The 16,089-nt window shown below is 36.2% G+C and overlaps 1 protein-coding gene across 1 annotated transcript in view; it reads right to left on the bottom strand.

Moving 5' to 3' along the window:
- Window positions 1–999: 999 nt before the first annotated feature.
- ADAMTS19 (ADAM metallopeptidase with thrombospondin type 1 motif 19) overlaps window positions 1,000–16,089 on the bottom strand; it is a 201,004-nt gene continuing 185,914 nt past the window's right edge. Inside the window, exons 22-23 of the mRNA XM_054716991.1 lie at window positions 4,167–4,344; window positions 1,000–1,262 (exon numbers count right to left, since the gene is read on the bottom strand). Coding sequence (XP_054572966.1) covers window positions 1,111–1,262; window positions 4,167–4,344 — 330 coding nt within the window. The 3' untranslated portion in view covers window positions 1,000–1,110. The remainder of the gene's footprint in view (window positions 1,263–4,166; window positions 4,345–16,089) is intronic.

The raw sequence follows: 16,089 nt of genomic DNA, 5'->3' as shown, positions 1-16,089 counted from the left end.
TTTATTGCAAAAAAAAAAAAATCTAAGAAATCATGTGAATCATGTACAGTATTTTCTCACAAGAAAAAATTTAAGCTGGTTTTTTTTAACGTTTCACAGAATTGTAAAACGTTTTAATTTTTATAAAGAAAAAAACACAATGAAACTACCACAGTATTATCAGCTTTTAGTCTTTCCTTGTTTCTAGGGAAAAGGCTGAAAAATATTTAGTAAGTTTTCTCATTATGATTTGCGAGGCTTACGTACCTACTATATCCTTTTAAAATCTGCTAAAAAAAAATACAAGGAAATGGGTGGATCAATGCTTTCTTTCTTCAAAATATTTAAAAAAGCTAAAATCTAATGACAACATGTTAAAAATAATACACATTTTTGTAGGATGTTACCATTTTCATAACGGTTTCTCTACACTATATCGACAGTGCAATGGTGATTCAGTGTAAATCATTAATTACAGTGTTTCATTGTTACAATACTTGTGTTCAAGTACATGTTCGTGAACATGATCAAAGTCTCTATTTTGATTTTTTCTTTTCCATTATTAAAATAAGGTTATAATTACAGTAGAATTTTTCCTATAGATGTCTCTAAGTCTGAACCAAATTCATAATACATTCTCTAAAAACCTGTTCAACACTATGAGGTTTGTTATGTTTACACATCTCCTTCAGAGTACAGAAAATGGGCTAATTCTGCATTAGGACACCAAAACACAAAAAAAATTTTCCCCATAGGTAGCTAAACTATTATGCTAAATTAGTATACATTATGCATAACTCAATGGTATTGGTGGGGAGAGAGTAGCACCTTAGAGCCAGCCCTAACTTAAAAAACATTTTTTTAAGCCTAATAATCTTAGTTTTCTTTTTCTTTTTCTGGTAACTGGATCAAACTTATTCATATAAAATGACTTATGAAGCCCTATAGTATAAATCACAATGTTTGTATTACCAAAATAAGCACCATATTGATGTTTGGCAGGCCCCAAAATAAATTAATTTGATTAAATTATATGTAATCTGATAATATTTGGTCTGAAAAACATGCTAGTGTGTGTGTCTATAAATAATGTAATTGCAAAGAGCTGTGAGCCAGCCAGCCTGCTGGAGGTCAACTCTTCTGCTGCAGCTTTTGGGCATAGAAGTCCCTGCACGTCTCACAGCAGCGCTGATACCACCGCATGTCCTGACACAGGTTCTTCTCGCGTATCACTCGGCAGTACACAGGCCATTGATCTCCTAGGCACTTGAAAGTCAGAGCAGCTGTGAAGCAGAACACAGGAAACTCAATACAGGTAGATATTCCGGGTGTCATGAGTAGAAGCAAATAGCAATCATGTAAGTGGGGATTTTGTCCACTGACTCATTTATATTCCCTGTGGAACTTAAAACACAGAGCTATGCACAAACAAACACACACATATACAGCCTGAAATAAAGGCGTAAAGTGAATGAATAATGCTCTCACGTATTTAAGACAGATATTCCCAAATTCAATGAATTGTCCTGCAAATGGCTTTTAAAGATCAATTTTATGGCTTTCATTTAAGTTTCTTTTGGATTTTTAGTTGAGAGGATTAAAAACACAAATAAATGTGCTCAATATATCTACCTTTATGGGAATGAAATTTAATAAGTATTGTTATAGATGAATTTGCAAAGAAATAGCAAAACAAAAATATGCTCGCATATTTTATTTTATTCTTTCCACTTTTTTTATATTTCAACTAGAGGCCCGATGCACAAAATTTGTGCGGGGGGCAGGGAGGGGGAGGGGGCGTGTGTCCCTCAGCCCAGCCTGCACCCTCTCCAATCAGGGACCCCTCGAGGGATGTCCGACTGCCCATTTAGGCTCGATCCCTCCAGTGGGATCGGGCCTAAATGGGCAGTCTGACATCCCTCTCACAATGCAGGACTGCTGGCTCCCAACCACTCGCCTACCTGCCTAATCACCCCCTAACCACTCCCCTGCCAGCCTGATCGATGCCTAACTGCTCCCCTGCTGACCCGATTGCCCCTAACTGCCCTCCCCTGACAGCCTGGTCACCCCTAACTGCCCTCCCTTGCCAGCCTGGTTTCCCCTAATTGCCCTCCCCTGCCGGCCTGGTCGCTCCCAATTGCCCTCCTCTGCTGGCCCAGTAACCCCTAACTGCCCTCCCCTGCTGGCCTGGTCACCCCTAACTGCCCTTCCCTGCTGGCCTGGTTGCCCCCAACTGCCCTCCCCTGCAGGCATGGTCCCCCCGCCCCAACTGCCCTCCTCTGCAGGCCTGGGTCCTCCCCAACTGTCCTCCCTTTCAGGCCTGCTCCCTCCCAATTGCCCTCCCCTGCTGGCCTGATCACCCACAACTGCCCTCCCCTGCCAGCCATCTTGTGGTGGCCATCTTGTGTCCACATGAGGGCGGCCATCTTGTGTGTTGGAGTCATGGTCAATTTGCATATTACATCTTTATTAGATAGGATTACAGTTCACATTCAATATTATTTTGTATTAGTTTCAGATGCACAGCAAAGTACTTAGAAAATCATGCATTTTACAGAGTGGTCCCCTCTTCTTCAAGCACCCAGCTGACCCCATACATAGTTATGATATTATTGAATATATTCCCCATGTTGCAGTATATATCTATGTGGCTATTCTGTAACTACCAATTTGTTCTGCTTAATCCCTTTACCTTTTTCATCCAGTTCCCCAAACCCCCTCCCTCTGCCAACTGTCAGCCTGTTCTCTGTATCTATGAGTCTTTCTATTTTGTTTGTTTGTGGGATAGTGATTTAATGCACCTTTAACAACAAAGCCATTTATCATGTGACTGAAACTTATAGCATTAAAGTGTTTAAAATAAGAACTTGATATAAAAATATTGGTCATGTAAATTTAGGCTCAGGTTTTCTGAAGAAATAGTTTGTTCTGGCATACATAATAAAAGTCAGTCCTGCTACAATTCTTTCTTTTGCCACTATTCTACTATATTTCATTATTTTACACTTAGAAACCTTAGATTTTCCGATCACTGTGCTTCTGTGTTTGGGGGTAAGAAATAATAAACAAAACAATGCAATTTTAATTCAATTCTTCTTTTAGGTCATTATTTTCTGCCACATACTTTAAGAAGAACTCCAAGTAATTGCTGGAGAAAGGGATTATGCTGTTTGAAATACATGGATTTAGCTGCATTTGCTCTAGGATTGCTTAACTTTTTGTTTTAACTAGTCTTAATTCTCCTTGAACTGATTATTTCTTAGAAATGTTAATTATTTGGCTCAAAAAAAAGAGAAATTTTGTATGTCCATGAAGAACCAAACTTTTCCATTTGATTGAATCATATGCCTGGAAGAGTATCTATAACAATTTATGATTAAATTGTTCTCCTGAAGATTATGTGCACAGATCAAAACGGAAGGTGTTAAACATAGATTAACCCAATAACTGCCAGGCAGCAGTGCTGGTAAAAGCACTAATTGCCACAGACATAAAGGCTAATTCATTCATGAATATTTGTTGTGCAAGTGCAGGCTACATTTAATTAAAATACATACCCTACTTCTTCATGACGGCTGATTAAATAACAGGTATTGAGAATACACATGAAAGCATTTTACAACATAAAAGTCAATGTAATCAATGTTACTAGTAGCTATTTGTATGTCATATTATGTCCTTAAATATGAAAAAATTGTACCTTTTGTTTGGTAGTATAGATCCATGCACTCATTTATCTTGAAAGTCATTTTTTACTCTTTCTCCAAAAGATAATTTGTATCCAGGATCACAAGGAAGGATGCTGACAGTGGAGAGATCTAAGGTATATACTACAAGTACCTTTCAACTAGACACTACCTTAATTGATAGTTCTGCCATGAGACTGGTCAGAACCCAAAATATGGTTATACCCTTCAACCCTTTACATGATGAGCTTGGGTGGTATGACATTCATATTTCCTGGGTCTGGTTCTGAGTAGACAGCTTCAGGGATCAAAATAGTTCATTCTTTAGGATTCTTTACCCACCTGGCCATTTGGATTAACCCACAGTAAAACACAGCCAATGTGGTTAGGACCAAACTCATTAGTATCCATTTATAACTAAGCTTTAAAGTGATGTGCAAAATAGAAGAAACCATGAGTATTTCCGTATTTCTCAAAACCATTCCCTTTTGGTCAGCTTACCCAGCCTGGGTGATGTGATGGTATTTACGTTAATCTTCTCATTGCAGGGCTGAAGGTGGCATGGCCTGTATGCTGCAGGCTTTTCTGAAGAAAAACATTCATTTCCATGTCTTCCTGTGATCTTGTGCATGCACTGGATAACACGGGACTGCATTCCTTTGCCACAGGTAATTGAGCACTGGGAGAGAGATAGAAGGCTTGTTAAAAGTCCTTTTTGCTGTTTCTCTCTTCTAGGCTGTGAGCCACCTTCTCCCTGTATTTCTTAAAATTGAACATGAGCCACAACATCCAGAGTTGATGCAAAACATGGGTTAGAAACGGTGATGCTCATACTTGGGTACAATGTTTTCTGTGCCCTCTGGCTGACCTCAGGCAGAGCTTAGGGCGATGCAGGACAAAGGCGAGTAAAGAAAGCCCGAGAGTATCAGTCGGCATGGAATAGAATGACTAATATCAGACATGCACTTGGGCAGACAGTTTTTAGAGTTCTATCTACTTTGCAACAAAAATTTGATTTGCTATTTTTCAATTTAGTCATTGATCTCAAGAGTTAGCATACGCCCAGCTGTGGAGCTGGATGCCTGTTGCAGTTTTTGTCTCCTCATCTACTCTTTTGCTCTGGCCTTGAAATGTTGGTCAACAGTTCCAATATGGCTTATCAACCTGGCGTGTGATGGAAATAGCTGCTATTTCTTGGCAGATGACACAACATCCAATACTACGCTAATAAAAATATCTGATAATCTGGATTTTTCTAATAAAATACCCTTTCAATGGATTCCTTGTATTTCATAAATGCAGTTTGTCTTCATTTGTAAGATATTTTGCAAAGGAAAATGTATTTGATGTACAATCGTCTTTATTAGGGAAGTCTCTCGGGTCCCCATGTGTCCCCAGATTTGATTTGTTACACAAATAAGCTGGTGCTTATTTGACTGAGAGAATAAAGTGATTTTATGGTATCACAATTACATGAGAGGGAACATGCTTGCGTTTCTGAAAATAATGACTTATTTTACTAGTCATCTTACCCATATTGATCTTTAGCCAAATGATCTTAGTGTATTCTCATTGAAAACTGGTAAATACTTCCTGATTGTCCCCTTTTAGATATACAGGCTTAAGATTTTAATGTATTTTTTTCCCTTTGTGCTTTACCAAGTCATTATTAGGACTGCACTCTCTTTGCCATCAATTCTTCCTTTACATCGGTACGTGTCCTAGCTCTTCTTTTCATTTGCACAAGAAGCATTCTATACAAACCCTATTCACCTCAAGCCTCGTCTACTAATGTTAGTTTAGTCCCCAGTCTTCCAATCAATCCCACTTGTTAATACTGAATATGTATTCTTCCAAAATTGCTTTACATATATAATCTCATCGGACAACAATCTTTGATTACTGAGTCATTGCCTACAAGATAAAGCCCAGTATCCCAGAATCTCCAGGCTGGTGTTTATCTATCTCCTCAGCTTTATTTTCTACCCTTCACTGTAGGAATCATTTGCTCTATTATAGATTAACTAGAGGCCTGGTGTACGAATTTGTGCACGGGTGGGGTCCCTCAGCCTGGCTGGTGATCGAGGCCTATCGGGGGGCCAGCCAGCTGCGGGGAGGAACCCCAGGAGGTTGGCCGGCTGACCCCCCAATCCGAGCCTATTTGGGAAGCCTGGCAGGAGGGAGGGACTGTAGGAGGTTGGCCAGCCGGGGAGAGGGGCTGTGGGAGGTTGGCCAGCTGGGGTGGGAGAGGCCACGGGAGGTTGGCCAGCCAGGGGAGGTTGGCTGTGGGAGCACACTGACCACCAGGGGGCAGCTCCTGTGTTGAGCGTCTGCCCTCTGGTGGTCAGTGCGTATCATAGCGACTGGTCGACCAGTCATTCTGGTTGTTCCAGTCGTTCAGTTGTAACAGTCGCTTAGGCTTTTATATATATAGATCATGCCCATGCATTTTCTATTCCCACATCTACAATTGTATCCATAGTATTACTGTTTTCCAAATGCCTGGCTGCTTTTCAAATCACAATCCATTAAGTGTTCCACAATTACCCCAACTATTTATGCATATTTATGGTTTATTTTTCTTGTTAACTCTACAATCTGAATATTTCCAATTCAGTTTAAGCTTTACCATAATATAAAACTATTATAAGAGGAGTAACTACTTAACATGGTCTTTCTTCCTTAAAAGCATCTTAATACCACTCCATAAAATTGATATATTTATATAAATGAAGATATGTTTCTTAGAAAAATATCTTCAAGAAAATTCAAAATAATTAAACTAAAAACTTTTAAGGGGTTAAATTAATATGGGAAAATACCATTCTAGTATCTATTCCTAAAATTTATGTAGATCTTGAAATATTTGAGAAAATAATAATAACAGAGCTTTATAATAGATGAACTCATTCTGATCAGTAGAGGGAGTTCACAGTCATGTCATTGAATCCCAGGAATCAGTCGCAGACTATTCCCAAAACTTTTGATTAATTTTATATCAACTCCATAGGACATGAGCAAACCAATGTAACATATCATTTTTCAGAATTACAAAAAATTCAATAAAGTAACAGAATAAATCATTTTAGCAGATAATGGCTGAATAGTGTCTTTCATAAAAAGCTGAAAAACTAGAAAGAAAAAATGTTAGTTGTATTCCTTTTGCAAGTTAAATTTTGTAACTTGTATATGGGAATGACCCAGAAATAAAAATAGTATCCAGGAAATAATAAAAAGTTCTAGAATTAATTTAACTAAAACAGACTCATTTTTGCCTTTGAAAGATTTAGGATAAGTTTTATTATAAAATATGAAATTAAATAGTCTAATAGCCTTAGAAAGTAATTCTCATTATAATAATTTCATAATAAAATATCAACCTCTTACTAGTAATTATTTCCTTTATAACACATGTTAGTAAAAAAATTTATTACAAATGTGTGGAAAATGAACAGATATTTCTGTTCACTGAAATTCTAAGATATTTTCTAAATTAGTTCTTACTTTATTATAGAGTATACTAAATAATAGAATATTTTCTCAAATCATATTGCTATGATTAAAGATAGATATTAAAAGGAAAAGCTAAATTAATTCTGGCCTTGAAATGAGGAGACCTGGGCTCCAATATTGTCACTAGCAACTAATTTACCTGAAACTTTTTTTTCTTTTTGGTAAGCAAGGCATTGGAGGAGATCATAGCTATAATTTCAGGACTAAATTACTATGAAAGTAAAAACTCCAAATTTTATTAAAAATTACTGTAGTCTGGCAATTGTTAAGTGGTGAAGCCATGAAACAGTAAGGGCTCTAGTTTCATTATCTGATTATTCACTGTACTACCCAACAATGGTATGACAGAAATTCTGCTCAGTAAAGTCTCAAAATATAATTTGCTTGACTGTCTTAGAATGTCCAATCATTTTATTGGTTTTCTATATATTTATACATCACCCATTATGTTCAGGATCCCATGTTGAAAATATGAACAGCAGAAGTTATTGATACTGTGGAGCTGGTACTTTATTCCATACTCTTTGTTACAAAACCCAATGATATAAAATAACACTATAGACTTTCACTAAAGGCCAAAATGCTAAAATGTCAACATCAATTTGCCAGCAACCAGTAAACAAACACAGGGTTACCAGATAACTTGCCAATGATCTTTCCTTTACAAGGAACATTTCCTGACAAGAGTATTTTTTAAAAAGAGAATTGGATTGCCTGACAAATATTCTATTCCCCAAACAGTTTACTATCCATCACCTTGAAGGACCTTGAAACAAAACATCCCATTAATCAATTTCATGAACTAGAAGCCTTTAATTATGAACAGCAAACACAGTCTTGCTGTCCCAGCTTTACCAGAGTAAAAAGAAGACAGTAATCTTTACAACAGCTTAGAAAATGGCTCTCATGATTTTGGAGTTAAAAACAGTATTTTGACAAAGATAACATGGCACAAGGAAAACTGATGTTGGCCATCTCTCTTTCCCACCAAAAACTGAGCCCCACCATCTTTGAAAATGATGTTTGTACCTGAGGAACTATGACCCTCCCTGCACTTGGGTTCACATGACTAATATTTTTAGATAATATTGCTATGGCTTTCTCCTAAAATAAATCCTTCATGGGACATGGGACATTAGTGACAATTTCTAAGACTATATTAAATTATGTCTATACTACCAGGTGTATCGGTTAATAATGTGGATTTTTTTCAATAGATGGAGTTACACATATGTTGATATATATATGATTTGATATGTATGCTATTTTGTTGTATTGACAGCAAGCTTCAAAACTTCGTATGTCAAATTTGCTGAAGGTGTTAACATCATAGATATTTTTACGCTTAAAAATGTCAAACTGCGTGCCAAAAAAAGAGCATTTGCGGGAAGTTTTAATTCATTACTTTATTTTGAAGAAAAGTGCTGCTGAAAGTTATCATATACTTCGGGAAGCTTATGGTGAACATGCTCCATCTCAAGATACTTGTGAACGCTGGTTTAAACACTTTAAAAGTGATGATTTCGATGTGAAAGACAAAGAATGTCCAGGTCAACCGAAAAAGTTTGAAGACCAACAATTACAAGCATTATTGGATGAAGATGCGCGTCAAACTGAAAAAACAACTTGCAGAAAGATTAAACATTTCTCAGCAAACAAGTTCCGATCATTTACAAGCAATGGGAAAGATTTTAAAGGAAGGAAATGGGTGCCACATCAACTGAACTAAAGACAAATGGAGAACCGAAAAGTCATCAGTAAAATGTTGCTTCAACAGCATGAAAGTCTTTTTTGCATCAAATTGTGACTGGCGATGAAAAGTGGATTTATTTTGAGAACCCCAAATGCACAAAATCATGGGTTGATCAACCATCAAACATAAACATGGACTGCAAAGCCAAATCGTTTTGGGAAAAAGACAATGCTCTGCATTTGGTGAGATCAGGATGGTGTGGTGTATTATGAGATTCTAAAACCAGGTGAAACCGTTAATACTGATCCCTACCAACAACAAATAATCAATTTGAACCACACTTTGATCGTAAAACAAGCAGAATGTGCCAGAAGACACGGCAAAGTAATTTTGCTCCAGGATAATGGCACCATCACACACTTCAAAACGAGTTAAAGACACATTAAAAGATCTTGCCTGGGGCCCTAGCTGGTTTGGCTCAGTGGATGGAGTGTTGGCCTGTGAACTGAAAGGTCCCGGGTTCAGTTCTGGTCAAGGGCACATGCCCGGGTTGTGAGCTTGATCCCAGGTGGGGGTGGTGCAGGAGGCAGCCGATCAATGATTCTCTTTCATCATTGATGTTTCTATTTCTCTCTCCCTCTCCATTCCTCTCTGAAATAAAAATATATTTTTTAAAAAAAGTTCTTGCCTGGGAAGTATGAACCCACCCGCCATATTCACCAGACCTTGCTCCTTCAGGTTACCACTTGTTCCAATCGATGGCACACGCACTTTCTGAGCAGCACTTCAAACCGTACAAAGAAGTGGAAAATTGGATCTCTGAATGGTTTGCCTCAAAATAAGAAAAGTTCTATTGGGACGGTATCCACAATTTACCTTAAAGATGGGGGATATTTGTAGCTAGCGATGGACATTACTTTGAATAAAGCACTTTTGAAGTTTCTCTTGAAATTATCATGTTTTCTTTGATTACAAAATCCACATTATTAACTGGTACACCTTGGATAGCTTGCATGCCAAACACTAAACATGAAAGGGAAACTTCCTCAATAATTCTAACAGTTTGGACTATTAAAAGATTAGAAAAATATAGTAAATGAGAACCACGAATACAAATGGCAACAAACCGATAAGGAAAAGGCTTTATCCTCTTTTAAAATACATTACAGAACCTCATAATCATAGTCATTATCTAAAACCTCCTTTTCCTTCTGTCATTCTTATGCCAGGTAATAAGAGCTGACTGACTTTGTTTTACCTGAGAAAATTCCATCTAAATAAGCTGCAAGGGAAATATCTGGGGACATACAAGCAATGACCAAGTTGGCGGAAGTGTACAGTAGGCCTTTAACTCAGACATTTATAGTTTTCTAAAAATGGCCAAGGATGATCTGGTGACAGATATGGATGTGAACTCTTGGAAAGTTTTATGGATTAAATTAGATAAGAGCCCTGAGTGGGCAGGGCTTGGCAGTTCTGGTAAAGACAGTGTAAGATTCCAGAATGACTTGGCAAATTTATGGATTGGCCTAAACGCAAACAAATGAGGGAAAATAAAACACACAGAAAAACACACACTAAAAATTTCTTACAAATTCTTAACTGTGGCACTATCATAGAAACAAAGGAATTAAATGAACTCTAAATGGCTATGATGTTCATCTAATGGACAATCCAAGGAGTGGAATCCTTTCTTCCATCACAAAGGATAGACAGGTGGTGAGACACTGCCCAATAAGTGAATTGAAGAAATAAACTAACCATGAAAATTTTATTCCTGACATAGCATTATTTATAGCACTGATAGACAGTGTTACTAAGATCTTGGTGTAATACTTTGGAAAATATGTAAATATCTTATAGAAGGAGTTCAAGGAAAGGTAATTTATCCTGAGACATTTTATTGAAGTTATCATTTCAGTATGTTCAAGGGCAGTGAGTGTGTGCTGTCAAATAACTGTGGTCAGATGAAATTACTTAAGTTTTCAAGTCTAATCGGATGCATTGAGGATAATTAGGTCTTATTAGCACAATAAATTTTTGATGGGTCAAATACTATATACATAATATATTCTGTTGCTAAATTTCCATTATTTTATTATAGAAATATATTTTATATTTTTTATATATCCTTTTATGATATATCTGAATTTATCAAAAATCTGCATCATTTAAAAATAATGTGTTGTTCCTATGAATAATGCTATGCCTACTGACATAAATCCACTAAATACTAATAAATTCTGTGCTCCATAGGTTCTGAGATCAAGTAAATTTATTCCACATACATGACTTTGAACATGGAATTAAAATGATTTTCACATCTAGTCTTAAGTATTGGGATTCTTATGGTAAAATGCCAAACTTTAAAATTATTGGTTAAATGAGTTTCTACCTTTCCTTTCAGGACTTCAGAATAGCCACGTAGACACTGTTTTGATGCTGGTTAGTTATTTGTTACTCTGAATATTGACATAACTTAGTTTTGGGAACCAAATGGGACATGATAGTATAATAAATTTGTAAACTTAGGTTAAATAATCAACTAGTTTGTCAATGAGTTTACAGAACTATTAATCTGTATATATTAAACTCTAATGTTAAACTGTGAAACTCTTCAAGCTGTAAATTTTGTAAAATGTCCTCTTAAACATTATAAACCAAAGAGGCAGAAAACCCAATAGTAAAAATGCATACTACTATAAGCTACTTACTTTGAGTTTTGTTGGTTAACAAATATAACTAAACTAGCACAGGTCTGATTTTGAATTCCTTGAAAGAAAACCAAATTTCAGTGTATTTAGGGGTTAAAAATAATAATTCCCACACTTGGCCAGCAAAAAGATTACCCGAGATTCCTTCCTTCTAGACTGTGCCAAAGATATATATTTTGGAGAGAATGTGTATTCTCCAGGCCAACAGCTAAGGAAGGCTCTGTAATGCTTTACTTATTTCCAGCTGGCCTCGGTAAGAAATAGGAATTCCTAAATTAAGAGAAAATTGTCACTGGCAAAAAGCGTTCAAATTATTTTTTTTTAACCACTATAATATACAACCTTACAGGACCTGATATAATCTGTAATGTTAAGTGTCAAACTACAACAAGCTTAACAACACTGACTTGAATAATTTGTCTTTGGGAGTAAGTGGATTATTTTAACAAGAGTTTTAACAAGAGTGAAGTAGCATTCACAGTGGAGAATGGATCTCATAAGGAAACTAAATGATGACTTCTACTGGAAATTATTAGTGCAGCATTCCTATTCATTTCTGTATATGTTTGGCAGTTCCATCTTTCAACTTTTTAATAAAGTGAGTGTGAAACAAACATACTAAGGAACAAAAGTTAGGTTTGTTTTTAAGATTTGCTATTTATTTTGGTCAGTGTTTCAGCATCTTTTTAAAGTAGTTGATCTGCCTTATTTAACACATGGGTATTTGGGATTGAATCTATTCCTAGAGGTCAGACATTTGAAAAAAAATTCTTTTTTGCGTATGTGTTTAATTAATTCATCATTTGGTCGTACAGTTCAAACTATTTTTGTTTCCTTAATGAAAACATTTGCATATAGTTATAACAAATCAAGAAAATGTGTGTGGCAAAATCAAGCAGATTACTTATGAATGATTAGCAGAGAAGTGAATATGTTATGAAAAGACTGTCAAAGTAACAAAAAATAATTTTTTATATCAAAGTACACATTGATCACTGCAATGATGAAAGAAAAAAGAAGATGTTTTGCATTAAGCAGTAATTAATAAGCACAAAGTCTTGGGCACATATGCAGTCCTGCCGGTGCTCAGAAAATCAATCACAGAGGCCGCAGAGGTGAAAAAAAGATTATCAAGACATTTCTATTTTAGCACTACCCTCCCAGGGAAACATCTTGCCACCAGAGAGAACCGCTGGGAACGACAGTGATTGAACTTCCTTTTCAAAGAACATACTTTCCAGGTCCAGCCCAACAATTCCCGGTCAAAAATGGATCTAGTCCTTCTGTGGCCATGTTGCCGAAGTGTGTGCTTTTGTTTTGTTTTAATAAACAGAGTATTGATTTAAAATAGCACAGAGAGCATATATAGCTACCTTTAAGTTATTCCAACCTGAAATAAATACTGTCTCTGCCAATTCACAAAGAACATTCCTCAGTGTGCTTTGCTTCCATCTACTGCTTTCCTTCCAGGTTAGATCATTGCTGTCTAACCTGCTGGCAGGTGTTCAGCCAAATGGACTCACAAGAATGCAGAGGAAGTCTGCCAGCTTCCTTGAAGCTCAATGTCAAGCACACTTTTTGGCTGAAATAGCATGTTCTTCAAATAAGGGTGAATTTACTTTTTTTTTAAAAATCACATTTTTAAGTAGTTTGATTTTTCATACAGGAAAATGTCAGGGGAGTCATGTGTTTACATAAAATTATATTGGTTAGTTTAATTTTCCTGGAGAAAAAGAAGCAAGTTACTAATTCTTTTGTAGGAAAATATTGTTGTTATATAGTTGTAGTTGTTATAGAATTAGATTCCAAATAATAAAATAGATCAAAAGAAAAGACATACAATGCTTAGATGCATCACACATTTTTTGTTTGTTTGTTTAGCAGTCATTTATTCAATAAATATTGCTACACGTAGTGCAATGCTTTGGCCACTCAGATTTGTGAGAAGATTGAGACATTCTTAATAAAACAGCAACGATGCAAGGCAATAAATAATTCACTGAGAAAACATAACATAGCCCCACTGGTGTGGCTCAGTGGTTGAGCATGGACCTATGAACCAGGAGGTCACGGTTCAGTTCTCGGTCAAGGTCTATGCCCAGGTTGCAGGCTCAATTCCCAGTGTGGGGCATGCAGGAGGCAGCCAATCAATGATTCTCTCTCATCATTGATGTTTCTATCTCTCTCCCTCTCCCTTTCTCTCTGAAATTAATAAAAATATATTTTAAAAGAAAGAAAATGTAATATAGTCAATAAGTGCAAATTATTTCTGCCACTTATTGGGGAAGCCCTTTAAAAAATTAGGCACTTGAAGGATTTAGAGAGTTGGAAGAAACACATTCCAGGCAAGAGAAAAATATAAACAAAGACATGGAGATTGTAGAAGTATACACTGCTCAGGCCTGAGCTTAGTGGACATACTAAATTAATGAGAATGCTGAGACCAATTTCAATTGGTAGGTTAGGACTAGAATATGGAAAGCTTTGAATGCCAAGCGAGTATCTGGTAGGTGACAGCACAGCCATGGGGAATTCTCTGCAAGTACTGGGCTCTAGAACAGAGTGAGGAAGGCATTCCTGTGAGTGAATGGATGTGAAAGAGGAGGAGTATGTGGATAAGGGAACATATTAGAAATTTTTACTCTAGTCCTGGTGAAAAAATAAGGATAGTGGTATTATACTGGTAATAAAGAGCAACTGACATTGGATAAAGATGTGAATATACTGTATATATATATATATTACTTGGCCATAAGAAAAAGAGAATGAAATCTTACCATCTGCGAATATATGGATGGATCTTGTGGGTATTATGCTAAGTGAAATGTCAGTCAGAGAAAGACAAATACCATACGATTTCAATTATATGTAGAATCTAAAGAACAAAATAAATGAACAAACAAAACAGAAACAAACTCATAGATTCCGAGTACATTTTGATGGTTGCCAGATGGGAGAGCGGTTGGGAGGCTGGATGAAAAAGGTGAAGGGAGTAAGAAGTACAAATTGGTAGTTACAAAACAGTCACGGGGATGTACAGTACAGCATAGTGAATATAGTCAATAATATTGTGATAACTATGCATGGAGCCAGGTGGGAAGTAGACTTATCGAGGTGATCACTTTGTAAGTTATACAAATGTCTGGTCATTCTGTCACACACCTGAAGGTAATATAATAATGAATGTCAACTGTAATTGAAAAATAAATAAACAAATAGCAACCGAGACAAAACCCTACTTGTGTATAGAAAAAGAAAGGCTCAGGGTAGCTTCCAGTCTGGGTAAATGGGAAGATGACATCAACATTTTTCCAGAAAAAGGAAATTGGTTGAAAGAAACAAAATGAGAAATTTTGTTTTAAATATTCCAAATTCTAGGAACTGTTGGAATGCCAATGGCACAGTCCTAGGGCAGCTGAAGGTTACTTTGAGAATGGGCTTCTTTAACTCCCTCTGACTCAGTCCCCATCTCATTGAATGTTCGTAAGAGTACTTTCTTGTTTCCCATGATTTTCCTCCTGCTCCTTTGAGTACCCCTTTCTCCTGTTTTATGAGATTATTTAAAATTATAAAAATGATAAGCAATTATTTTTCCAAATATCAATAGACTGGGAGACATAATTAGAAAATAATTCTGTAATTGAAAACTAATTTTTTTTTTAAAAAAGAAAAGACTTTTGAATAGAAATAATAATTCCTCTCAAGAATAATTTTCTAGCCCTAACCGGTTTGGCTCAGTGGATAGAGCGATGGCCTGTGAACTCAAGGGTCTCAGGTTCAATTCCAGTCAAGGGCATGTACCTTGGTTGCGGGCACATACCCAGTAGGGAGTGTGCAGGAGGCAGCTGATCGGTGTTTCTCTCTCATTGATGTTTCTAACTCTCTATCCCTCTCCCTTTGTCTCTGTAAAAAATCAATAAAAAATATTTTTTAAAAAAGAATAATTTTCTAGATTATAGATAACTTCAGTTTGGTTTCAATTTACAAATTTTCTCTAGTTTGAAAATAATGTTTACCAAACTGGTCTTTAAAATCAGAATAATCTAATGCCAGCTTTCCCAAAGTGTATTACACTAAATAACAAACTAGCTACATGCTCTGCAAAAATCACCTTTGGCAAAAAGAAAAAAGAAAAGAGAAATACTATATTCTCCCTTCGAGACTTACTATGTACAGCAGAATGTTTGTAAAGTCCTACAGCAAAAACTATTTGTTTATGATCATTGCTTAACTACAGTATTTCTCATACATGGAGACCACATCCCAAGGAATGAGTTTTCTATGGAACATAATTTTGGGGATACAAGTCTCAAGAATTCGTAAATTAGGAATTTAGTCTTATAAAAAGGATGACATTCTGGTTTTTGGTAACTACCAGTTTTACTGATGCTAATGTCATGGAATGGTTTTGAGCAGATTGGGAAGACAATATATTTTCTTCATTATGGCATTTCTCATTTTATTCATTATTTTACTGTATTCTCTAGTTTCAGCCAATACTTAA

This window comes from Eptesicus fuscus, chromosome 6 (genome assembly GCF_027574615.1).
Source record: "Eptesicus fuscus isolate TK198812 chromosome 6, DD_ASM_mEF_20220401, whole genome shotgun sequence".
NCBI classification, from domain to species: domain Eukaryota; kingdom Metazoa; phylum Chordata; class Mammalia; order Chiroptera; family Vespertilionidae; genus Eptesicus; species Eptesicus fuscus.
This window is presented reverse-complemented; position numbering and strand designations above follow the sequence as displayed.